The sequence below is a fragment of the Exophiala aquamarina genome, assembly GCF_000709125.1.
Source record: "Exophiala aquamarina CBS 119918 chromosome Unknown aczIA-supercont1.2, whole genome shotgun sequence".
Lineage (NCBI taxonomy): Eukaryota > Fungi > Ascomycota > Eurotiomycetes > Chaetothyriales > Herpotrichiellaceae > Exophiala > Exophiala aquamarina.
In genome coordinates this window covers 3,745,114-3,770,141 of record NW_013550586.1, presented here as the reverse complement: position 1 = coordinate 3,770,141, position 25,028 = coordinate 3,745,114, and the positions used below count along the sequence as shown (strand labels likewise).

The 25,028-nt window shown below is 51.3% G+C and overlaps 7 protein-coding genes across 7 annotated transcripts; 4 read left to right on the top strand and 3 right to left on the bottom strand.

Moving 5' to 3' along the window:
- Positions 1-2,044: 2,044 nt before the first annotated feature.
- A1O9_03167 (glucose repression regulatory protein TUP1) lies at positions 2,045-3,969 on the bottom strand (the record flags this gene model as incomplete). The annotated part of the gene is made up of 2 exons (XM_013408735.1): positions 2,045-2,290; positions 2,353-3,969. 2 exons carry the CDS (start codon positions 3,967-3,969, stop codon positions 2,045-2,047), a joined length of 1,863 nt encoding a protein of 620 aa, XP_013264189.1.
- Positions 3,970-7,150: 3,181 nt separating this feature from the next.
- On the top strand, positions 7,151-8,211 carry A1O9_03166 (uncharacterized protein; the record flags this gene model as incomplete). The annotated part of the gene is made up of 2 exons (XM_013408734.1): positions 7,151-7,546; positions 7,600-8,211. The coding sequence occupies 2 exons, from the start codon at positions 7,151-7,153 to the stop codon at positions 8,209-8,211; spliced, it is 1,008 nt and encodes a 335-aa protein (XP_013264188.1).
- A 1,994-nt stretch (positions 8,212-10,205) lies between these two features.
- A1O9_03165 (ribosomal protein L28e) lies at positions 10,206-10,775 on the top strand (the record flags this gene model as incomplete). The annotated part of the gene is made up of 3 exons (XM_013408733.1): positions 10,206-10,254; positions 10,313-10,556; positions 10,610-10,775. 3 exons carry the CDS (start codon positions 10,206-10,208, stop codon positions 10,773-10,775), a joined length of 459 nt encoding a protein of 152 aa, XP_013264187.1.
- Positions 10,776-11,536: 761 nt separating this feature from the next.
- Positions 11,537-12,817, top strand: A1O9_03164 (malate dehydrogenase, NAD-dependent; the record flags this gene model as incomplete). The annotated part of the gene is made up of 5 exons (XM_013408732.1): positions 11,537-11,581; positions 11,631-11,741; positions 11,839-11,932; positions 11,998-12,605; positions 12,680-12,817. The coding sequence occupies 5 exons, from the start codon at positions 11,537-11,539 to the stop codon at positions 12,815-12,817; spliced, it is 996 nt and encodes a 331-aa protein (XP_013264186.1).
- A 358-nt stretch (positions 12,818-13,175) lies between these two features.
- A1O9_03163 (uncharacterized protein) lies at positions 13,176-14,151 on the bottom strand (the record flags this gene model as incomplete). Its single annotated transcript, XM_013408731.1, has 2 exons — positions 13,176-13,397; positions 13,504-14,151. The coding sequence occupies 2 exons, from the start codon at positions 14,149-14,151 to the stop codon at positions 13,176-13,178; spliced, it is 870 nt and encodes a 289-aa protein (XP_013264185.1).
- Positions 14,152-14,779: 628 nt separating this feature from the next.
- On the bottom strand, positions 14,780-18,511 carry A1O9_03162 (phospholipid-translocating ATPase; the record flags this gene model as incomplete). The annotated part of the gene is made up of 1 exon (XM_013408730.1): positions 14,780-18,511. One exon carries the CDS (start codon positions 18,509-18,511, stop codon positions 14,780-14,782), a length of 3,732 nt encoding a protein of 1,243 aa, XP_013264184.1.
- A 722-nt stretch (positions 18,512-19,233) lies between these two features.
- Positions 19,234-24,882, top strand: A1O9_03161 (uncharacterized protein; the record flags this gene model as incomplete). Its single annotated transcript, XM_013408729.1, has 1 exon — positions 19,234-24,882. The coding sequence occupies one exon, from the start codon at positions 19,234-19,236 to the stop codon at positions 24,880-24,882; it is 5,649 nt and encodes a 1,882-aa protein (XP_013264183.1).
- Between the last annotated feature and the right edge of the window lie 146 nt (positions 24,883-25,028).

The following is a 25,028-nucleotide window of genomic DNA, read 5'->3' as shown; positions in this document are numbered from 1 at the left end:
GACAAAAAGACGTGGGATTCGGAGAGCCATGCGCAGGGCCAGGAACAGCCTGTGCACCTGGAATTGTTATCTTGCAACAGATGAATGATAATGATGAAAATTTTGAACATGATAATGATAAAGGACCTTGCTCGTTTTGCTGGCCAGAAAAGCTGCCACCAACGAGTATCTGTGACTGGCCATGCAGATGAAAAATTTTTCATTCGACAGCAAACTTGAAGCGAGGAGCCAACATGGGATTTTGGGATTTCTGAGGGCAAGAGCGATGCACAGAACAAAGACATGGTCCATGTTCAGCATGTCCTCCACGTCCACGTCCACGTCCACGGCGACCCGGACTGCTGCTGTTGGGTGCCTGCCACCCAGCGCCTGCCTCTCCCACTCCCACTTACTCATTACTTAGTCGTACTCCCAGTTGGGTCCCGTTGGGTCCCGTTGCGTGCCTGGACGGAATGTCGTGACCTCGTAAGGTGACTTGCCCCTGCCAAATTGATGCTGAACACGGACACGACACCGACGCGGCCACGACGCACGAGTCACGAGTCACACCCGGCAGCAGAGTCAGCAGCAGCAATCAACAGCCACAGCCACAGAAACAGGAGGAGCGTCAGACAGAAAACCGCACGGCATCCCACGCCCCCTCTTGCTCTACCCCCTCTGGTTACTCGGTACCCTCTTCATAAGTCTCTGCCTTGTCAACCAGCTGGCTACTCGAGAGCCAGTTGGAATGGGGCAAATCCCCTCTTTTTACGCAAATACTTCAGTTGTGTTTATTCAACACCCCTCGTCCGGCGATCCGAATGAGCCAACTGCAGCGCTCAGATAAACATGGGCAATGGATGACTACCAAGTCACTGCTGACTGGATCCGACCCTGACAGTAGTCAGTACCTACCAGGTACTCCTTACGGAGTGCGGAGTGTGGGTTGGGAATTGTGGACATCATGACACAGGGATCCAGACTCAAGCTCGACGACTCCCGACGACAGCGACGAAGCGGATAGCCCTCGGAAGTCGCAGAACAACGGCTGCGGCCGCGCGCTCGGTAGGCCCCGATGGATATCATTTTGGATGGGTCGAGGGCTTCTTCTGCCGTGTCCTATCTATCCCATGCTGACGTCTTTGACGGCAGCTCATCGCTCATCGCTGATCTCTACACCTCTAGCCTCTGGGATGTATTCATAGAAAACACCTCGTATGATCCATCTTCCGAACGTAGTATCGCGTACCAATGTCTATGACTCTGCTCTTCGGAACATCACTTCAGAATAACCCGTCATAGCGTAGATCATACTCCATCCCTGGAAACACCCATAGCCATTATAATTCCATGTCTCATGCTCGTGCTCTTGCTCGTGCTCATCAACATACCAAATCATCCAAACATCATAGGCGAATGCTTGCGGCTGTCGTTTTGTTCGATCGAATAGGAATCTCCCCATCGTCGGTAAAGTTGGTTAAAAAATCTATTCGGCACCTTCAAGCAATCGTGGCCTGCCTCTTCCCTCAGCGTTTGCCCTGTGCACTAAATTGCCACCACACATCACATATCACACCTCATAAATTGTCAATAGCATGGCATGGATTTGGGGTTATGCTCCAATCACTTTTCTAATAAATGCAACGTTTCCTGCGCTCCCGAAAAGAAGAGGTTTTGGTTTTGCATGACTTCGAGCCTGTCGTATTTGCCCATCACCACCCCGAAACCTTCATATCACACTAATGCGGTCCTCCCACGCCACTAAAAATTCAAAAACACCCAAGAAAAATCACTGTCCTCCCATCCCCCAACTGTCCTCAGCCACACACAATAGTTGCTCATCAATGCCGAGGGAGCGACCCTTGAAAATGCCTCTTGAGTTGACCCAATGACTCCATTGGTCATTCGATAGACCTCCTACTTTTCCTCCTCCAGTAGTTCTTGGGCTCAGTTTCAGGCCGTCTCGCCTGATCTTCGGTTGCCGAATGCTCCATGCCCCCCGTGCTCCATCTTCACATCATTCTCAATCTCCATTTCATCTCGAAAAGCTCCCAATTTCGGGTCTTTAGATCCCTTGGTGTGCTCCACGCCAGGTGGTGTATTGCCAGATCCGAGCCTTCATGTCGCCCGAACCGGTGGCAAATAAGTGTCCAGCTGGGCATGGTGCCACCGAGATGACGGAGTTCTTGTGTCCTTGTAGCATCATTTGGGCATTGCCAGTTGTAGGATCCCAGAACTGAACCCCCCGGTCTTTCGACCCTGACATGACCCATTCTCCTCCGGGAGTTAAGCACACAGATAGAACATAGTCCTACGCAACACCGGTTAGTAAAGTTCTCAGTCTTTGACTCTCGCAATTTGGTCTCTTCCTACCTTGTGGCCTTCAAACGTCCGAATACATTTGCCATCTTTGGCAGCCGATGCTGGAATCAAACCACGTTGAGGGGTAAGTTCCCACATCTTGATCGTCTTATCCAGACTACCGCTGACAAGTTCACGTCCACTTGGGGAGAAAGCCACCGAGTAGACGCTGTCCTTGTGTCCTTGGCCGCCTTCCAGACGCTCAATAAGGTACCCGCTAGAACAGTCCCAGACGCGTACACTCTTGTCCAATGAACCTGCGGCGACGAAGCGTCCATCGGGAGACATTGCCACCGTGGTCACGCCGTCTTCTATCGACAGGACCATCACTTGCTGATTGGACTCAATGTCCCACAGTCGGACGGTCTTGTCGCCGGATCCTGATGCGATCAAACGGCCAGTGCGCGAGAAATCCAGCGAGTAAATGTCTTGCTCATGTCCGTCAAATGTAGTTCGAATGCGCTTGCTCTCGATGTCCCACACTCGAATCTTTTTGTCTTCCGCTCCCGTAGCGAGTAACTTTCCATCAGGCGAGAAGCAAACCGAGCGGATGTACAGATCTCCCTCTTTGTCTTGGACACTTTCATCCAGCAATTCACAAACCTTTCTCCCATCTCGCGCATCGAAAATTTGAGCACTGCGGTTGCAACCTGTTGCGACGTACTTGCCATCGGCTGAGAACCTGACACAGCACACAACTGACTCGTGAACAAGATTGTGCAAAAGCTGAACGTCAAGTACACGCGGGACGTTGGGGTTGAACACAGCGTGCCAGTCGGTTCCAGTGCGCTTCAACGAATCTGGTAAATCTTCGGGGTTTAGATCTGCTAGAACGTTGCCCACATTGGGAAACTGCCCTTGTCCAGGTCCTTGATGGCGTGGCTGCAGCTGCATCTCACTACCAGGAGGAGTCGGCCGTGGGATTTGAGGAGACGCTCGAGGATCATTTTGGTATGGCATCGGCTGTGGCTGATTTGGATGCTGTTGAGGTGTAGCAGGACCTGGCGCACCCCTATTGGTCATGTTGCGGTTTTTGCCTAGTCCCGGAGAGTTTGTGGGGGGTTGCGGCTGCGGCGCATAACCATTCAATGTTGGACCTTGGTAGCCAGGAAATGAATTGGGAGGCTGAGGGGGCCCTTGAGGTTGTCCTGCCGGAGGTGGAGGAGGCTGTAACGGATGCTGTTGTGGAGGTGGTTGTTCCGGAGGAGGAGCAAGACCTGGGCCGCCTTGTCCTTGGTTTGCCATGATTCCACTGAAAAGGCCACCTTGTCCATGGCCCAAAGATGGAGGAGCTTGAGCAGGACCGCCGTGCTGCTGAGGGGCGCCTAGATGTGATTGCACTTGAGGCCCGCCGCGCATCTCCAACTCGTGTCGTAGCATTCGAATCTCAGCTTCATAGTCCTGCTTCATTTTCAGCTGATTCTGCTCCAATTGGTAGACTTTGTTTCTGATAAGTTCCATCTCCTGAATTTGCTGAGCGACTTGGTTCTCAACCTGCTCCGAGGACCGACTTTGATTGTCGAATTCTGCCCGGAGAGAGTCCATGATCTCATTGAGGCGGTGATTTGGCTGCCCCGGAGGTGCAGGCCCAAGATTGGGATTGCCACGATGTTGAGTGGCGTTGAACATGATGAATACAATACAATTGGTCGAAGGCTGGATAATCAAGGAAAGATAGGAGGATTAAAAGGGATGCAGCCTAAAGCGGAGGTTAGAAGGTTGAAGCAGAGGGCGTGGTCATGTTGCGACGAACCCAGACACGTTTGGAGTGCTCCTGGTCAAAATGACGCTAGTGGTAGGGGGAGAAAAACGGGAACAAGCTCAAAACACGCCCGGCAGCTCAGCCGATGATTTGACTTGACTTTGGTGGAATAGAAAGACTAATGGTTTGATGACTACTCGATATAGGAGGTGTCAGGTCTGTTGGAAGTTGGGACTCTTGAGAGGGACCAGCGCGTGGAACCCACACCCTGTACGAATGGAAGAACCTGAATGTGGGCGAAGGACAGTGTAGGTGCGGCTGATGGGGAGGAAAAATAAGAAAGGAAGGCTGGCAGGCTGGCAGGAGAGGAAGGAGGATGGATGGGTCATGGATGTCTGTGGCGGCATACCAGTATTAGTTAGTAATGGCCAGATATGTAGGAGGGGATACTGCGTACATGGATGCACGAGGGCGAATGCTGAACCGGGGGCAGTCAGTAGTCAGTAGTACGAGAGTATTTGCTAGCTTGGAGTCTTACTGCACAGGCATTGGGATACCATGGGCGATGGGCGTACTCGTAGGGGAGGGGAACTCCGTGGGTGTGGTTGTGGGTACTCAGTACTGGGTAACTCAAGCGATGGAGTCGGCCCGGAGGAGTGATTATTCTGGGCATGGCCCATGCTGCAAGAGCCATAGCCCACGCCTGCAGATCTGTAGCCGTGCATAAAATACTCCCCAACCCTCAGCCCAGCAAAGCCGAGGGGGAGGGGGTTGTGAAGGGGGCTGCCGTGGCTCTCTAACTGGTTCAGCCGGCACTGGGCAGAGGAAGAAGGCTCGCACGGGCATCGGGCCAGGAACGTCGTTTCCAAATGAACACTAAATGCAGGCGAACTGCCGGGAATGCTCCACTTGCACACGCTCACGTCCAGACCGGGGGGACATTGCCCGTGATCAGTCCAACCCAGGCTCTTGGTTCTCAAATAGCAAAGGCTACAGAGTACACCGCTGGAGGTGCTGGGGGAGAAACTCGGTACATGCATTTACACAAGATGCAGTCGTGCGCGAAGAACCTGTATTCGCACTCGTAAGTTCGAGCCGAGGAAGCAGGAGTATCAGTCGCGATCTATGTGTGGCATGGTTACTAGCACTTCCGGGCAGGGAGGACGAGGTAGGGGAAATAGGCTTCGTTAAGTCGATTTAGCGAGCGGCTTTGCCCTCTCACCCACTGGCGTCATGCACTACCCCGAGTCAGCCGCGATCAGGTCTGCAGTGGCCCTACAAATGGTGACATGGCTTGCTCCGGACTGTTACTTAGGCTTTAACAATTCGCACTAAGAAGATTGGCGTGTGCCTCGCACATACGAGTAGTCCTAGTCCTGGTTAGTACCCACCACACCGAGGCCGCTCCGTATATATCAGCCTAGCCAATACTTTACAACGTTTTCACCGGTGACCGATTTTCAGTCGAATCACGTATTACATGTCTATATCATATATAATATGACAGCTATCATGGTCTAGCTCCATGAGGCTGGAAATGGGAATATCTAGCATCTTCTCAAGGCTCACAAGTGTCTGAAGGAAGCTCACATGCCCATATGCGGGTGTGTTGAGCAGTAGAATGTGTAACTCAAGACAGCTGCGTCTCAGCAATAACCAGATCCTGCTCGTTGCCGAAGAAGAATGGAAGCATAGAGACAGAACGATTAACACCAATTGCACCATGCTATTACATGCTGCTGACATCATTGAGATGGAACAATCCTTGTGCTATTCTTGCCAACGATCTCTCTAGATTTGTTTGTCGGCAAGGTTTGTGCGTCTTCCTAAAGGATATATGAACAAAAGAGATGGGACACTGTGCGCATCAGGGCCATGACAGAGATGGATGACTCTGCAGACAAGATCCAGAGTCCAATCTAGATGTTTGAGGCCTATGGCAAGAGATCGATAAGCAGAACAGTGACCCTGGCCACTGCCCACCTCTTCACCCTTCAGGTTTGATGGTCCAATAGACATGGATGAAGTGGCGGTTCTGTTGTATCCGGCATGGCCTGGTCTTTCGAGAATCACTGGGACAGTGGGCGTGCTGGAGATAATTACGAACATTTTCTTCCATCCACGCCTTTCGGCCAGGGTTACTGTTGAGGTTTCGCTATCCTGTCAGACCGAAACTGTGAGATACCAAAAACAGTGGAGAGTCAAGAGTATGATATTATTGGCATTAGCAGGGTTGTTATACAATCTCGTCATGCATGTGCGCAGCTTCTCCTTGCAGGCGGCTGCCCTTTGTGCGAGTATCTTCTCTTCCCTTGCTCTGAATCCAAGTCCCAAGCTCCGCGTCTTGCCGATTTGACCCTTTGGGCCAACGGATCACCATTGTCTAGCGTTTCCCGTAATTCTGCATCTTTCGATGGGTGGTGTTACAAGCTGAAGGCATAAAAAAGAGAAATTCAGTTCGCAAAGGGCGAAATCAAGCTGTACCAGGATCAGTTCCGCGCCACAATTCATTTCTTTGGGGATGTGGTCCTACCTGATCAATGCTGGCCTGGGCTCGCTCCGTGTATAGCCTGCGACAATTAGTCCTGACTTGTAAGCTATAGATGATGGACTGAACCTAGATAGAGTATGAGAGGGAGATAGCCATAATGGACAACTTCTCGGGAGATGTCAAGTATCTTTGAGATGCGCTCCTGGAAGTGCAAAGTCAGAAATGCTTATCGATGGGTCTCTAGAGACTAGGTCGCACCTTGGTTTCTTCTGAGAATTGCACCATCTTGCCGACTGTTTTGTGAATTGATCGAAACGGGCTGGGCGCTGGTGAGAGAGTTTGCTCGGATGTTTATCTAGATTCCACTGAATCTCTTCAGAAAATCAATTTGGACAGGTGCCATGCATGAAATCCATGAGCACTGCGCCGTAGATATCACGTGATATTAAACGCTAAGTGATATACAGTAAGGCGCCTTTCAAACCACCAACCGATCTTCAATTGTCACTCCACAGGCGAACTTGTGATCTCCTGTTCAGATAATTCTTCAACTTGAGCACCAAGATCTTCTTTGTTGTCCGATCTAGCTCTTGCACAAAGACAACCTTGCCTTAACTATGTCCGGGGCAAGGCATTGGGAGCAAGATAAGGATTCCACCATCTACATTGGTAACTTGGATGAGCGCGTTACAGATTCCCTCGTTTGGGAACTCTTCCTGCAGGCGGGCCGAATTGTGAACGTTCACTTACCCAAAGATAGGGTGACACAATCTCATCAAGGATATGGCTTTGTGGAATTTAACTCAGAAGAAGATGCCGAATATGCCGCCCGCATCATGAACCAGGTCCGACTCTATGGAAAACCCATCCGTGTGAACAAGGCCAGCGCCGACAAACAGAAATCTGTCGAAGTTGGTGCAGAACTCTTCGTTGGCAATTTGGATCCCATGGTTGATGAAAGGATGTTGTATGACACATTCGGTCGGTTTGGCACGCTTATTGCGGCTCCAAAGGTTCGTCCAAACCCTGCCTCTCTTTGCAGAGGAATTCACTAATTCCTGCGTAGATTGCCCGAGACGAAAGCAACTTGTCAAAAGGGTATGGCTTCGTCTCGTTTTCCAACTTCGAAGCTTCTGATGACGCCATTGCCAATATGAACGGCCAATACCTCATGAACAAGGAGGTGTCCGTTCAGTATGCTTATAAGAAGGACGGCAAGGGAGATCGACATGGTGACCAAGCCGAGCGAATGCTCGCAGCTCAGGCTAAAGCTCATGGAGTTCAGCCTACTCCTGCTACCATCCCCATTGGCAATCCCATGTTTGGCGGTGTTCCACAGTCTCCTGCGACTGCAACAGGCTTTGGGCAACCAAATGGAAATTTTCAATCGATTCCCCCTCCAGCGCAAATGAGGCCACCACCACCAAGTGTGCCACTGGCCGCTCCTCCCAGTGGTCTTCCCGCGAGACCACCTCCGAGTCAGGCCGGATATGGTGGTCCTCAACATTTTATGCCGCCTGGATTCAATCAAATGCCTGGGTTTCCTCAGCTGAACACTGGACCTCCTCCTGGTTTTGCCCCTCCTCCTGGTTTTGGTGCTGCGCAGGTTGCTTCAATACCTTCGGCTCCCCCAGTTCTGCCACCCGGAGGATTTTCAGGTTATGGGATCCGAAAATAGATAACGAGTGTGTGAACCGGTTTTCCAAACGAACCTTAAGCTGGAGTAGTCAACGCAGAGAACGATAGATATGTTTTCTGCAGCAAATTTCTGGTACCTAGGATCTCGAGAAACTGGTCAGGGCAACTTTGCTGGTTAATTGAATATCAAAGGCTCGGGATACCTCGTTCGGGGCCTTGACATTGCTGGATGGACGGCGCTGATATCGCTGTGGTTGTGAGCCGCGTGAAGACATGGAATAACCATGGCCTTTTATGTGTGGTCGCATGGTGTCATTCACCTCGCCGCTGCCTAACTGTGCTGGGTCTTCACTGTATTGCCGGAATCTTCTTTTACACCTGTATGCCCACGCTCTTTGTCATCTCCACCGACACTGGAAACCTGCAAAATTCATCCCGTCCACGAAGATTCTTGTCTTGATTTCTCTCCCCAGAACGATTTTTGCTCAAACAGATAAGCAAAGGCTTCAAACAACAAAGACTCCTGCTGGAATTTCTCTTCAGAACCATTTTTTGCTCGATCTCATACGCGCAGGCTTCGACTCGCAAAACCTTTGCCTTGATTGCTCTCTCCTAAACGAGTCTCCCTCGATTGCATCAACAAAATTCAACTCAATCGCAAAGACTCGTGCCTCGATTACCCTCTCCTGCACGAGTTTCGCTCGAATCCATCGGAAAGTCCTAATTTATTCGCAAAGGCCCTTGTCTAAGCTGCTCTTTCCGAAAGCTTTCGCTCGATCTCGTACGCACACGCCTCAAACCGCAATCACTATGGCCCGCGTTCCCGCCGGTGTCTCGAAGAAGAGAGCAGCGAAGACAAAGACTCCTGAGGAGAAGAAAGTGAGGAATGAAGATCACTCAGCATGGCGCAAGGATGTATCAGTCATCAAAGAGAGGGTTTTGAAGAAGATAAACGCTGTTGAGGGCAAGAAGGCCGGCCCCGAAGACGATGTCAAGCAGGTTAAGGAGTGGTTGAGGATCGAGGCTCATATCGATGAGCTCGAGGCCAAGGTCAAGGAGCTTGAGGCTCAGGTGAAGGAGAAAGACCAGTTGGTCGAGACGATCGCCTTTGAGGTGGAGAAGAGAGATGAGGAGATCGATGCCCTCAAGGCTGAGAAGCAATAGGGAGGTGTTGAACAGGGATAGGGCAGGGTACTGGGTTCGGTGGCCGCTGGCGTCTCAACCATAGCAAACAATGCCGACACATTACCATCTCTCTCTTTCTGTGCTAACGATGTAATTTAGTGCAACAAAGTCCAGTCCCAAGACGTCCGCCGCATGCCAATCTGCCTCGTTGTTGCACTGTGAACTCTCAGTCTCAATCGCCTTTGTTATCTCGAAGTCCGACTCCTGAAGAGACCTCACCCTCTTACTCTGTCGCCGTGTTGTATTCCCCTGTCGGTCGTCCGAATCCTCACTGGCAAACTTCACTCGTTTAGTCGATCTGCCTCCTTCATCATCTGTAGGGGAGTCCCCTTCTACCCACTTATTGGTAGGTGAGGCTGGTGTAATAGGTAGTTCGGTTATTTATCTACTAGTGAGAAACTCCTTATATCTAATATAGTCTGTTGGATCCAGAAATACTACTGTCCTACAGATCTACAATGAGAGCCTCGCAAACATATCTTTACCTCCTCCTAATTAACTGTAAAAGCTGCTCTTATCTCACCAAGTCGAACATTCATGGATAGAGTGATAGAGTATTGACGCTATGGGCTTGACGTCTTCATGATAGAGGGGTATCTGCTAGGTAGCCCATATCGATATGATGGAGAAACCTCTGGCACGAGGATGGGAAAAGGTAGTAATGCATGGCATTGAAAATGTGATGGCTGTTACCTGCCGTCACCCAGCCGTGAATGTTGGAGTGGCTTACCTAAGCGACCAAGCACGTCGGTCGCCAAGCCCATGGAAAGTGTTGCACACAAGAACGCTGGACAATTTCACCTGCAAAAGTTTCACGAAAGCATTCGACGCCCAACAATCACTCTCACCATGTCTGCTCCTTCGAACGTGTCTGGAGATCTCATCTGGGAGGTTGTCCGTAAGTGTTGGCTGCAAATTTGTCTATGGGATTGAGACTAAAGCCTGGTGTTATGCAGGCAACAACAATGCATTCATCGTCAAGCGCAATTCTGGAGGCGGCGTCCAATTCTCCCGAGACCCCTTCAACTTGACCAACAAGCACTCAAGGAAACATGCTGGCTTTGTGAATAACAAGGCTGTTTCTATCCAAGCCAACGAGAAGGGAGGTGTCACACTGCAGACAAAGAAGTCCGGCTCATCCAACAAGCCTGCCTCGCAGTACAACTCACACGCCTTCGGAAAGACCACGTCGAATCGCAAGTGGGTACACATTGAGACTGGCTCAACTGAAGATATGCTGATGACCAGTACAGGATCTACAAGAGCGTCGCAGACGCCGTGGGCAAGAGGTCATACCGTGGTGACCTGAACAAGGATGCTGTTGCCCGAGCCAGTGCCATCAGAGATTCGCAGCGAGTCAAGAAGGACACTCCCGCAAGGAAGCCTCGTGGAGCCAAGGCGTCGAAAACCGAAGCTTGAAGGTGACATTTAAGTGCATTCATCCTGGGAGGTTTGAACGTGGAAATACGCATGTGATTTGGCCTGTGCCGAGCTTCGGGCAACGATGGCAATGCAATCGACAGTCGGGAATTCAAAAATGCGCAAGCGACATCAATTCGGCGTGTTGAGAGATGGCGGCGAAAGAAAATCGGCATATGGTTCACATAGAGAACCCATCCGATGAGGTACTACACTGCCCGATATTATGCAATGATGAAAACAAGCTGCCCCGAAATCCAAGACAGTGAAGCAATGAACGTTCTGAAAACCCCTCAAATGATGCATATTGCTCAGCCTGATCCGTGCAATTCTCGTCCTCCACGAAAAGCCGTCTCAGTTGAGCCGTGTCCCTTGTAGAGAGCGTGGCGGCGTTGGGTTAATTCCTCGTACACACTAGGACTAAACCGGGGATGCAGACTTGGAGGGCAGTCGCCAGGGTGCAACGCGGGGCACGACTGCGACTTGCACGTTGACTGCTCCTTCCTCCTCCGTGATTGCGTCCTATGCAGTGAATATGATACAAGCTTGGCACCTTTCCTCTCAACAGCTGTGATCAGAAAAAAGCCAGACCGCTTTCCTCTTGTCGACCTTGCTTCATCTTCTTTACTCATTGGCACTCAACTTCAATACTTCATTGCACTTTACCAGATCTTCGTGCTGTGAGTCTACCTCTCTAGTGTCTGTGCCCGCTCATTGTTGACTAGATTTAGAGTGTAACTACCCCTCGGACTCAAGACACAATGGTCAAAGCTGTTGTTCTCGGTGCCGCCGGTGGCATTGGCCAGGTACAACACATCGATCTTGTCCCTCTGAGCCGACTAACATCTACCACAGCCATTGTCGTTGCTCTTGAAGATCTCTCCCCTCGTCGACGAGCTCTCCCTCTTTGATGTGGTCAACACGCCCGGTGTCGCCGCCGATCTGTCACACATTGCCTCGCCCGCAGTATGCACTTCCTCTCGCCCGTCCCCTCACCCGAATGGCGCGTACCAGATCCAAATCTGACAGTTTACAGGTCATTGATGGCACCGTCGCCGCCAAGGGAGACTTCAAAGGCGAACAACCAGAGACAGAGGAGGCCAAGAAGAAGGCATTGACCGGTGCAGATATTGTTATTATTCCAGCTGGTGTTCCCCGTACGTCATACAACGTCCCATCAAGCCCAAGGAATGAGACACGCAAACTGATCTCTATATGTCAGGCAAACCTGGCATGACCCGAGATGACCTCTTCAAGATTAATGCAGGTATCGTCAAGGATCTTGTAGTTGCCATTGCAAAGTATGCTCCCAAGGCCAGCATTGCCATCATCTCCAACCCCGTCAACTCCACAGTTCCTATCGCAGCCGAAGTACTGAAAGAGGCTGGTGTCTTCAACCCTAAGAAGCTCTTCGGTGTCACCACTCTCGATGTTGTACGTGCTGAGACCTTTGTTGCCGGAATTACTGGCGAGAAGGATCCCCGCAAGCTCACCATTCCCGTGGTTGGTGGCCACTCCGGCAACACCATCGTTCCTCTCTTCAGTCAAGCCAAGCCGTCCGTGAACATCCCCGCCGACAAGCTCGATGCTCTGGTCAACCGTGTTCAATTCGGTGGTGACGAGGTGGTCAAGGCCAAGGATGGCGCAGGATCTGCAACTCTCTCCATGGCATATGCTGGATTCAGATTTGCCGAGGCTCTTCTAAAGGCCGCAAAGGGCGAGAAGGGCATTGTCGAGCCCACCTTCGTCTATCTCCCCGGTGTCGAGGGTGGTGATGCTGTTGCCAAGATCACCGGAACCGATTACTTCTCTGTCCCTGTCGAACTCGGTGTAAGTATACCATGTGCACCTACATCGAATCTTCCCGCCTTTTCCAAATTTGATGCAGACTGACCCCAAACTAGCCCGATGGAGCTGAAAAGGCTATCAACATCCTCAGCAACGCCAATGACTATGAGAAGAAGCTCCTGGATGAAGCAGTCAAGGGGCTGAAGACCAACATCGAGACAGGTGTTAGCTTCATCAAGAACCCCCCCAAGTAGGCCGCTCTGTCTCCTCATGTCCTTCATCGATTGCCTAACGTCTTCTTGCAGGTAGGCCATGAGCGACTTCTTACCACAGAATGAGCCTGCCTGCCACTCTGTTTCAAGTTTACAATAGCCGCCATGGAAACTGACAACGCTTTTGGAACAGATTATGAACATGTCATGAACGTCTGGTCCCCTGTGGGCTGGACCTTCCGCCGTTAAGCCTTTCACTGCACCACCTTTTAGACAACATATTGGCCACTGGTTCGAACATTTTTTGAGGCTCTTGGAGCATGGCAGATGTCCTCGATAATTTCCAGCCGAAAATAAACTGATGTGACATTGTGTGTTTTCCTTCTGTGTCTTGTAGATTCTATGGCCTTGCCTGTGTAGTTTTAATTTGGAACGTCGCAGATGGTAGTTCGTTAGTTTCGGCCTGAACTGTAGCCTTGATTCCTAGACTTGATAAGACTCCTCTGACGATGCCACAAGGGAAGTAGAGGTGGGCCTGTGCTCGTGCAACGGCCTCAGCATTACTTGTCATACTCATCCTTGAGAAGGGTCGAAATTTGCTATCGGTGAGGACAAAAACGCCCTGAGGGATGAAAGAGTGTTAGCGTAATTTTCTCGTTCCCAGTCCAAAACGAAAACCCGATCTCGTCCAGGAGCATGGTTAAATTGCGGAAAGAAGGAGAGCCTACCCGGTGATTGGTCTTCAAGTTATCAATCTGCTTCTTGAACACTACAGTCCATAGATCCTTGCAGATGAATTTGATCACGTCGAGCTGATCGGTGAAGCGCGGCCTGTCACGCGAGAACCGCTCACACAGGCCCTGGCCGACACGGAAGCCCAACCGCTCCAAGCGCACGTATACACTGTCCCGAAAGATTTCGGTCTCGGGCAGGCCGTCCGCCGCTAGCGCCATCACAGCAAGCGGATTGTTTGTGCCACCGGCGGTCGAGGCTGGCCCACCGCCACCGCCACGGCCTCCTCCGCCGGGGTTGATATTGTTGCTCGTCGCTGCCGTCGGGTTCCCGCTCCCGGGGGACGACGCTGCATTCGTGCCTGTGCCGCTCGAGCCCACGGGGTTGGTGTTGCTTGTGGGCGTTGTTGCACTAGGGGTAGTCGAAGCAGCAGTGTTAGCTAGACCGTTCGGCCCTCCTACTCCTGTCGCTGTTGCTCGCCTATTGTTTGCCGCGGCCCCCGTTGTGGAGGTCGATGGCGGAGCTGAGGGACGGTCGAGCGACGCTTCGTACGACCGCGCCATGCGCTCCGCAAGCGGCACCAGCTCGATCAGCAGCAGGTCGAAGCAGGACATGTTGAACAGCGGCGCATTGGCGTCGGCCATTGTGTCGTAGTTTGGGGTCGCCATTGTTTGACTCCTGAAGGAGGATATAGCGGCCGTCCGCGTCTTGTGGTATGGGATTCTAGATGTACAGGTGCAAAGGTGGGACTTGTGTGTCAATTGAGAAGAAAGACGGCGGGTGCGTAATGCGGCTCTTAGATGGCGCTTATATTGTCGTCGTGTTGAGCAAGAGAGGGAGAGAGAGAGAGAGAGAGAGAGAGAGAAATGTGGCCGTCGTTGATTTTGGTATATGTAGGTAGTAGTTTGATGATTTCGGAACGAGCATGACCGTGGCATGCTATCAGTCGCGCTTCTCACCTGGCGTCGTGGCCAATATGTAAGATATCATAGCGATCCATCATTTTGCATACTATATTAGGGAAGCTCTTTGGCGTGGACTGAATCGCCTAGGAATAAGTTCATGAAAGCAAGTGGGAGTCTTCCCCCCATGGCGAGAGAATTTCGGGGTCTGGAGTTATCGATATGTCACGTGGTGCGACCGTGGCTCATACAAGGCTGAAGGAACTCTTAGATGGAAACTGGTGCGCAGTCTCGATCTCAATGGCTCAGGTAGTGATGGGCAGTACAGTAGTGTTTAAGATCTCAACAAGAGGTGTTACACATTCTAAGGCTATATCCCTTGCACCTTGCGGTAATTAGGTGGTTTCCACATGCGACGAATGACTTTCCCACCCCAGACTGGCACAAGGCTGATGGCTGCGACGGCCGCAACCCTCCAAACCCAGCTCCAGCTGACCACATACTCGAGATCGAAGTAGCCTCCAAGGAATGGAACGCTCGCTGCATAAAGTGTTGCGGTCCCTAATATACATGCTATCATGATCGGATGCCATGTGGTGACCGCCACTGCCACCATGATGAGTTCGTTAAGGACCAAAACGGTAAAGCTGACACTGAGCATTCTAGGTCCGTCAACCTCCCCAACTAAGAGCTGAGTCAAACCTTGAATTACGACTCCTTGATAAACCGACACCAGTACCCAAGTGAAGAAGGTTTTGTAGCTCAAGCTTTGACCCGACTTGAGCTCTTTGTACAACTCAGGGTAGAGATTGGCGACTTGTTCATCGACGTCTCGATCGAATACCAATGAGAAAACAGGAGCCATGGTGTAAACGGTGGCATAGCCAACCAAGAGCCAGTCCTTGAACAAGCCTTTCGGATCGAAGTGTCCGGCAATGTTGTACATAGTCTGGCAGACACTGATAATCAGACCACGATGCATGACAAATTGAGCTAATTTGGCTGATCGCTTATAGCTGTTACGACCGTGCCAAACTAGGAGTTTGGTAAGATGGCAAAATTGCGTAACGCTGAAATCTGCAGCCAAAGATGCCTGGCGTCCTTCTTTGCCGACAATCCCAATGCCAACGTCCGCGGCTTGAATCATGCTGACATCATTGCCACCATCCCCAATGCAGCAGACGCGTTTCTTCGTATGTCGTCGGATCAAGAGTGCCACTTCAGCTTTCTGGGTGGGAGAGCATCGGCAGGCGATGACAGCAGGAAGCATGACTGCTATACTGATGAAATCTTGACGGAACTGGCTCAACATCAGCGCAAGGGACTCTCCGTCGATCAGCAGACAGGACTCTGATTGATTCCGTATCGCATCTAAAGCATCTTGTCCTTGCGATTTCGTTTTGAGTTTTGCCATGGTTTGGATGTACTGGCCCCGGGCCACTAGCCTGGCTGAGACAGCAACACATCGTGCGGTCTCGATTTTGTCACCTGTGAGCATCCAGATTTTGACACCAGCATTGCGAAGTAGTTCGAGTGAAGGCTTGACGTCCTTTTGCAGTCGATCCTCCACACCCGTGACACCAAGGAGTTCTAAATCGCGCTCAAGATGGGATTTGACAACTCCCGCCATGCCAACATCACGTGCATGCAGAGCTAGCGAGGCATCACCATAGTCCGAGGCAAATGCAGCGTATTGCGCCGGTGAGAGCTTCTTCCTACCAACAACAAGAGTTCTGAGGCCTTCACGGGCCATGTTCGAAGTTTCTTCATCCAGCCAGTCATTAGCTGCAACAATTGAAGACATGACTGTGTCAGCTCCTTTCTGGAAAAACCAGAACTCATTGGCGAATGAAAGGCCGGGTACCTCGGAGAAGATTTGTACAATGATACCCATGCGTTTGCTTTCTGAGGTGAAAGGAAAGACGTCTTTGATTTCCGCTCTGATGACGATCTTATTCGTTGCTACCGATTGTAAGACAATGGTTTCTCGATCACGCTGAAGCAGTCGGAGGCCGACGCTTTCCGTGAATTCAACGATGGCGATTTCATCAGGTGAGGATGCTTGATACGAGACAACCTTCTTTCCATCGACCTCGTCCGTCGTGGGAGTCACATTGTGGCAAAGGGCAAGTGCCAGGATCAGATCACGGACGCGAATTCCTATCTCTCTTCGCGTTTTGGTGTTCGCTCCCGCTTCTGCACCTCGTGGTCCAGTCGCAGTTTCTGTTGTTGCAAAAGCCTGTCTGACATACGCAGCTACTTCCTCGATAGCCTCGCCAGCATAGGCTACTGTGCCCACGTGTATCTTCCGTAGTTGCATCTCATTTTGTGTGAGAGTGCCCGTTTTATCTGAGAGGAGATACTCGATTCGACCCAAATCTTCGGGAATGGTACTGGTCCGTACAACGGTCTCTGGAATACCTCGGTCGTGTTCGATAAAGTATGCATATACTGTCTTTCCCATGTCGAGATTGACCCGCAGACTGATGGGAATGATTGTGGAAAAGAGAATTAGGTAAATCATGATAGCCACATACCACGGCTTTTGGTTCGACGGTTCAAACCCCTCAAGAGCAACAAGGACGATTGACAAGCTAAGCGTCATGATGCAGAGGATTTTGGTCAAAGTGTTTACTTCGAGCTCCAGTAAGCCAGTTTTTGATCTTGATGGGGATGTGGAGAGAGCTGATCGTGTTTGGCGACCAGTGTAGACTACTGCGCAATAGCTAGTGGTCGTCGAGGCCAAAACGGTGTTGGCCCAAGCGGTATTGTCAGTTGTGAGTGGAGCTGAGGTGCTGCTAATGTGAATAGCTCCGAGACCATCAACCTGAGGTGAAGTGTCTACGGGAGAATCTTGCTCACTAACATGTGGATCATATGCAACGTTGGAGCTTCCCTGGAGTTCTAGGGTACCGACGAAGTCGTTGACCTTCTTATCTGGAGCACCTGCAGTTATGCGAAGCTGTCGTAGATCGGAGAGTTTTAGGGTTTGACTCAGAGGACTGGGAAGTCGCAGTTTCCAATCGGTCTCTCCATCAAGTTGATCAGTCCGTATAAAAGTCTCACCACTTGCTTGGGCAGACGTCGCTGTGTCGATGTCACCAGGTGCGCTTGTCGAAGGATCTGAAAGTAGTTCATTCTGATGGCTTTGCAGAATTACCACATCTGCAGGAACTCTTTGGTTCTTCTCAAGCTTCAAAATGTCACCCACCCTGATATCTCGTGCTTTCTTCTGGACTTCAAGGATGCCATTTCTGGATTCAAGTTGACGGGGTCTTGTGAACTCGGTGAAGGACAAAACAGTGTAGGGTTCGGAGTTTGCCTCTGCGTCTCGTCGGCGTCGTGCAATGTCGTCAAGAGCCTCCTTCCCGATCGTGATAGCAAGGACACAGGCTAATGGAACAATGTAGGTGGACATATATCCAATACGCAAAAAGGGTACGATCTGGGACAGGGCAACCAGGAGAAAATAAATGTTGAGGAAGAACGAAAATTCATTATACAGGGTCCGAGGCAAGAAAGACCAGGCGGTATATTTGGCGTTGGAGACAACATTAGTCGGGTAGCGTTTCGACTGGATCTGGCCGACTCTGATTTCGCGTAAATCCTTACTGTTGACATCTTGGTCTTCACGCATGTCGGCGAGCTCTTGCCGCACGAAGTCTGACAACTGCATACTTTGCCGGAAACTTGAGCGGCGAGAATGGGTATCCCGAGGCTGCGACGATGCATTGGTTACCCGGCCTCCATCTGCTGTCCTATCTTGCCTCACGTTCCAACCAACTCTGTCTTCGGACCATTGGTGCAGATGGCCGTTTGCAGAAGTCTGGCCCGGCCAGCTACCTAGTAGCCCTTCGGTATCTCCATCAGCCTCAGCATAAGCAGGATTGTCTCTTCTTCCTGCCGCGCGCCACAATCGAGACCCGCCAAACTGCTGCAATTTCTGGAGTGGAATGATTGAAGATGCATTTCTCGTGGCTTTAGCTGGATTCGCAGAGAAGTTTGTCTGTTCAACGATGGGGTCGAGTTCGTCAAGGTCGAGATCATCCTCGGAATCGGACTCTGCCCGTCCAGGCTGGTAAGCGGGGTTTGTAGAAGACATTCTGTGTGTTAACCATGATCGGTGTTGTAGAACGGCCCCTGCGGACTAGACGGAGCCAGGGCTGGCAATCATCGCTTCGGGTATGCGATGGACGTTTAGGTATGTGTGAATAGAGAGAGTAACACGGAAAGGAGGTCCCGAAGGCTCAGGCGGTAAGGAGTGGTAGGAATATCGGATTATAGTCTTGGATAATGCTGAAGACAGATGAATTGTAGATGCCTTGGAAGAACGGGATGGGGGCAGCCACATGTTCAGAGGCAAACATATGGACACTAAAGATCTAGTATTGCGCTAGCCCTATATAGGGCTAACGTAGTAACTAGCGTCCGCGGCCCACTTTTCCTGTATGGCTCTCCCAGTCACGCTTGATTCACCAACGACTCAGGATTTTAAGTTAGATTCCGAGGCCAACCTTGCTAGTGGAACTTCCTGGACGAACAACTTGGCCCTTCCAACTGCGACGACTCTCATGCCCGTTCCCATCGCATCTCGTTCCATCCATCTCAGGCTCAGCAGCTTCATCATCAGCAGCATCGCCCTTCTCCCCCGGCTTGTTCTAAACACCTTGGTTGCGAAATGATTTACTTTTGTCGATATGCATGAATTGTATTGATGATTAGCACTCCTCGAACTCCTTTCGTGTGCATGTATGAGACCCCCCTTGAGTCCAATCTCCCGATCTCTGCTGATTCAACCAGTATCCTTCATTGTTCGACCCAGCAATGGCTGCTACTTTTGATACTTCTTACAATTACCAGACCCCTGTAATTTCTCCTCCTCAACAGGCCGGTCACTGGTTCCCGGCCTGGAGACCAGACGTCCTCGATGATCCATCCGACGCACGCACCATTGACCAGCCCATGGATGCTGCTGTAAATGGCGAAACCTCTACAAGCATACACACGCGAGACTCGCTACTAAAGGCTGTGAAAAAGCCGACCGAACCGCAACTTTCGTCCGAAAGTGGCATCTTTTCTCCAGAGCAGGAAGCAACCCCGTCGTGGAATTCGCACCTTTCACCCACTACCGGACTGGGAGATGAATTGCTCGACGACGACGACGACGAGCGACTTGATCCTGCATGGGGTATAAAACGAACGGACTCGGCCCAAATCCTCCAGACGGTGGCACGGTCAACCACTTTCCCCGATTTTGGATTGCCAACACCCACCACCTCCGCCTCGCCTAGCATTTTCCCGGCTGCGTTGGCGAACCCGCAAAATGAAGCCGAAGAAACAGACGTGCCCTCCACCTCACGACAAGGGGACGTACCAATACCGGAGCCCATCCAGTCGTCTTGGTCGCATGATCAGCAGGACTCTGTCCAAGAACCGTTCCCGTGGACGAGCTCCGAACACTCTAATTTAGAGGACGAGCTGAATCAGCGCTTCGACGAAGGAGTCCCCTTGATTCAGGCACATAGCTTGGAAGAATACCCAGTAGAACCAGCACCAGAACCTCCTTGGAGCTCCATAGCCGCGCAAGACCAAGAAGAGGCTGGCTTCTTTACCAACCTGGATAACTCTACTTCCGGGGCAAAGTTGCCCCGGCCGCTGAACAGGAAATCAACCGCTCAAGTGCTGGATTCGCTGGAGTTTGAAAAGCCGGAGAAAACAGATTCTCCGGCTATAATGGAGCAAAATGAGTCTTCCTTCTTTGATGAGCTCAGCAACAACCCAGCTGATGCAAGCACTGATTCTGGACCCCACCTCGTGGAGGATGTCGATGCTCTGTGGAAAGCTGCCCTCGAGGATGATGAGTTTCTCATTGAAGATGCTGATGATCTTCTACCTGATTCCGAGCCAGGGTCCCCTTCGTCATTTATTGCTTCGCTACAGCGTGATAGTTTGGCTACAGTGCCAGAGAACCAGTCCATGCCATCGAGTGCTCAGCAAGCCCAACAATCCTCGCCTCGCGGACAAACTTCGTTTACTCCATACGCACCACATCAACCTACGGTTTCGGACATGCTGCAACTCTCGCCTGGTTCGACAACGCACAACAGCATTGGTCTGAATCGTCCTGGCCTTCCCCAACACACACTTTTCGGTGCTCAAAATCAACCAAGACCAGCCGCACCACAGCAGATGAAGAGTTTTGTTGACCAGGCCAAAGATGGTTACAAGTCGCCATACGACCTTCCAATGGACATCACGAAGTCAAGAAAACGAGCAGCTGCTCCACAACCTGTTCAGCCTACCAAGACACTTCCTCCACCCCGAAGCAGTAGTTTGTCTGAAAAACCTCTTCGGTCCCCGTTTAATCCACCTCGTCAAAATTCATCCACGAATCCCACATCAGCGTCATCGTCAGCGGCACCAGTACCCCCTCGAAGTGTTTCAGCCTTCAGTCCCGCAGCTGGGCTACCCGCCACACATAAAGCGAGCGGATCGGCAAGTTTTTTTGAGGAGCTGCCAGCTGTCTCGAGACCGCGGCCTGCAAGTACCCATGGCCGCTACACGCCTCAACAAATGGTCTCGTCACCCCCGCAGCTTCCTCCGAGCCCACCATACAACAGTACTACTATCCAGGAGCCACTGCGTGTATCAGATCCTTATGCCCAATTCCAGCTACAACCGCCCGAACGTCTAGATCCTTACGCTCATGTTGCTCTACAACCCCCTGTGCCTGCACCTTCCATCTCGAATGCTCGCTATTCACCCGCCCCAGTTACAAATCAGAGCGGCGCAAGGTCAGGTCCTTCCCCTCGGTACTCCCCGGCACCTCCACCTCAACCTATCTCGGCGAATCAAGGCAATAAGTATGCTTCACAACCGGCTCCTGCTTCGCAGCCGGCTCCTGCTACACAAATGCAGGCTGCACCGTCGCCATTGAGTAGATATGTCTCTCAGCCACCCCCAAGTTCTTTACCGCCTTCCAACATTCTTCCTTTTCAGCCTCGTACCTCGAGTCCTTTGGCAGTTCACAAAAGGTCCACAGATGAGACAGCAGCAGCCATAATTGGCTCCGTTGCGCCCACCGCGAGACCTGGACCTGCCCCTCGACAAGCTTCTCACAACGTCAATTTTGATGCTCAAGCGGGTGTGAGACCAGAAGGTATCAGTATTCCATCTTCTTCCCCATTGACTTCCCCGGCAAAGAGACAAGTCGTCGAGAATCTCCCACCTCCCCGCAGGTCACAAACCCAATCTCCGTCGAAACAGCGGCCACAACCGTCGTTCTCAAACTTGGTCAGCGATTTTCCAAATCGCCCCGCTTCAGCTTATGGCCAGTCTTCGCCTAGCAAGTCTTTTGCACAGATGGATTCTCTTCCACCAACTAGGCCAAAGGCCCTTACCAAGGCCTCAGCACCAGAATTAGATTTTGTACTGCCCGCCGATGACACCCAGTTCGACCCGTTAGAACGTTGGAAAGGCGCACCCCTGATAACTTTTGGTTTCGCTGGCACTCTAGTGACCTCATTTCCAAGACACACTCCAAGGTATACAGCTGGATCTACAAAGCCTCAAATCAAATCGTCCTCAGGGGAGATGGCTATTCGCCAATTGAAAGATTTTGTTCCTCAGAATGAGCTTGTCAACAGCTTCCCGGGGCCATTGCGATCGAAGGCAAAGAAAAAGGAAGTCCTTTCCTGGATGGTCGCCTACATTTCTGGATTAGAGTCTTCTTTGCCTGAAGTTGTCCCACAGCAATCGCTCACAGATTCACGCAGGCGCCACCACGAGAAGATTCTTCTTTGGAAAATTGTTCGCGCACTTGTAGAAAACGACGGTATGCTAGAAGGCCCCGCTCTCAAGGCAGTGAACATCATTTTGTCCCCCGAAGTTCACGCATTGGACGACACGACTGCAAGCCGGTATCGGGTTGATGAGCAACTCACCGGGATATATCGTCCAGCAGGCGCCACCGCACGCACAGATTCCATGGACCCTCTTGCTGTAGAAATTCTACGAAAGCACCTAGTTGGTGGCGATCGACAAGCAGCAGTTACTCATGCTATGGATAGTCGACTGTGGTCACATGCCTTGATCATATCCTCAACAATGGATCGTTCTATGTGGAGCCAGGTGGTCCGGGAGTTCGTTCGACAGGAAGTGAAAACAATCGGAAACAACGCGGAGTCCTTGTCTGCTCTGTATGAAATCTTTGGGGGCAATCTTGAGGAAAGTATGGATGAGCTTGTCCCGCCATCAGCTCGTGCTGGACTGCAAATGGTGAGCAGGGCGGACACCTTGGGCCCCGCCAAAAACGCCTTGGATGGATTAAACCATTGGAAAGAGACCTTGAGCCTCATTCTCAACAACAGGGCACCTGGCGACTACCAAGCCCTGGCAGTCCTTGGTAAGCTACTTGAAGACTATCAGCGAATTGAGGCAGCACATATCTGTTATCTCTTTTCGAGGTGCCCTACCAACACAGTCATCATGGGTGGCATCGATGATGACCAAGCCCCTATCGTATTGCTAGGTGCCGACCACAGGGCTCACCGGACTGACTTTACTCGGAACCAAGAAGCAGTCATTTTGACTGAAGTCTATGAATTTGCCACCAATGTACTCAGCGCAGGATCTGTTCCTGCAACATTGCCACATCTGTCCGTATTTAAACTCCAGAAAGCTGGTGTTCTGGCCGAGAATGGAATGAAAGCAGAGGCTCAAGCGTATTGTGAGGCAATAGCCTCGACACTCAAATCTAGCACCAAGCTATCACCCTACTATCATCCATTATTCCTGGGACAATTGGACGATTTGTCTGCGCGACTCAAACAGACTCCTATACAAAGCTCATCGTCTTGGATTGGGAAGCCAAGCCTCGAAAAGGTGTCTGGATCCGTATGGAACAAGTTCACGACTTTCGTTGCAGGTGATGACAGTGACGCCGAATCAAAAGGATCTACAAAAGATGCGACTGAGGCAGGCCCATTTGCCAATGTATCGGGTACTCCATCTTTGAGCAGAAACGGCTCTCAGTCTGACCTGTATGGCTCGTACCCATTAGCATCACCTCCAGCTGTATCCAACACAATCGCAGGATCGAGATACGCACCAAATGGGCTTAACTCTGCACGATCCTCTTCAGAATTGACCCGAGGTCGGCCATCCCTAGATTCACAAAGATCGCCTCCTTCAACCTCACATGCACCAACTAGCCGACAATATGAGCCTGTAAATATGCTACACCAAACCCAAATAGCTCAGCCTTTAACTCCTTATCACGCGCTTGCCGCAGCTTCTCCGCCTACCAGTTATCCTCAGAGTCCGCCACGGTCGTCTTATCTGCCAAATAATATAAGCCAGCCCCTCCAGGACACAACTCCTCTAGTACATCACGAACCTTATGCGACAACCCCACCAGCTGAGGATGTCATCTCCCACGTTTATAGGTACACACCACAGCTACAATCTGGTCACGAGCATTCGCAAAGAGACCAGATTCATTACGGAGAGTATAAGCATTCAGATCAACAAATTTCACTAACGCAAGACGAAACAGCCAATGCAGGCTATGAAGCCCCAGCACAATCCTACGGCTATGTACCTCCTGCTGAGAATGGGTATGTGCCCTATGTCCCGGAGCCCGATTCACCAGAAGAGTCAAAGTCCAAGAAAAAGTCCTTCATGAATGACGAAGACGATGATTTTCCACGGGCATCATTCCGGCCTACACCACCAGACCCGCAGGTATCCCCAGACGAAGATACTGCTGCACGCAAGCGTGCCAATGACGATGCTGCCGATGCTGCCTTCCGCGCTGCCGCTGAAGCAGACGCAGCTCGCGAGAAAGAAAAGACCCAAGCAAAGCGATCGTCCTCATGGTTTGGAGGCTGGCTGGGCGGCAAGAAGGCTCCCGAAGGCCTTGATTCAGGTTCAAGTAAAGGAGCCGAAGCCAAAGTGTATAGAGCAAATTTGGGAGAGTCAAAGATGAAGCTATACTATGACAAGGACCTTGGCAAGTGGGTGAACCCGGACAATCCGGACGCAGGGCAGAAGACGGCAACACCTCCGCCTCCAAGAATGGGCGGTACACCCGCTCCTCCCAGTGGTCCTCCCAAAGGTTCGGGGCTTGGACATGTCACTAGTTCCAGTTTGCCAAATGTGAACATGCCGCCACCATCTTTACCAGGTAGCAGGGTAGGTACTCCTGCCAATGGACCCGCATTGGGACTCCCACTCGCCCCTGGATCAGCTGGTCTTTCTGGACCACCGAGTGCTGCCAGTACGCCTCCTCTTGGGGTCGCACCAACATCCAATCCCGGTCTTGTGCCGCCACCTAGGCCAGGATCGCGTCCAGGGACTGCAATGAGTAATGCTAGCAGTATCGATGATCTCATTGGGCCAGCAGGGGCGCGAAAGAGCACCAAAGGAGCGAAAAAAGCAAAGGGTCGTTATGTTGATGTCATGGCCAAATGAGGTGACTGGAACGAACAAAGATGTACGGCTCCGTATGATCCAACAATTCACCATATCTGTGTACAATAATAATAGCATAAGGTGTTGGGGACATTATGTAAATGCAGAGTTCGAAATGTACTCGAGTGCGGCTAATTACCATTGGA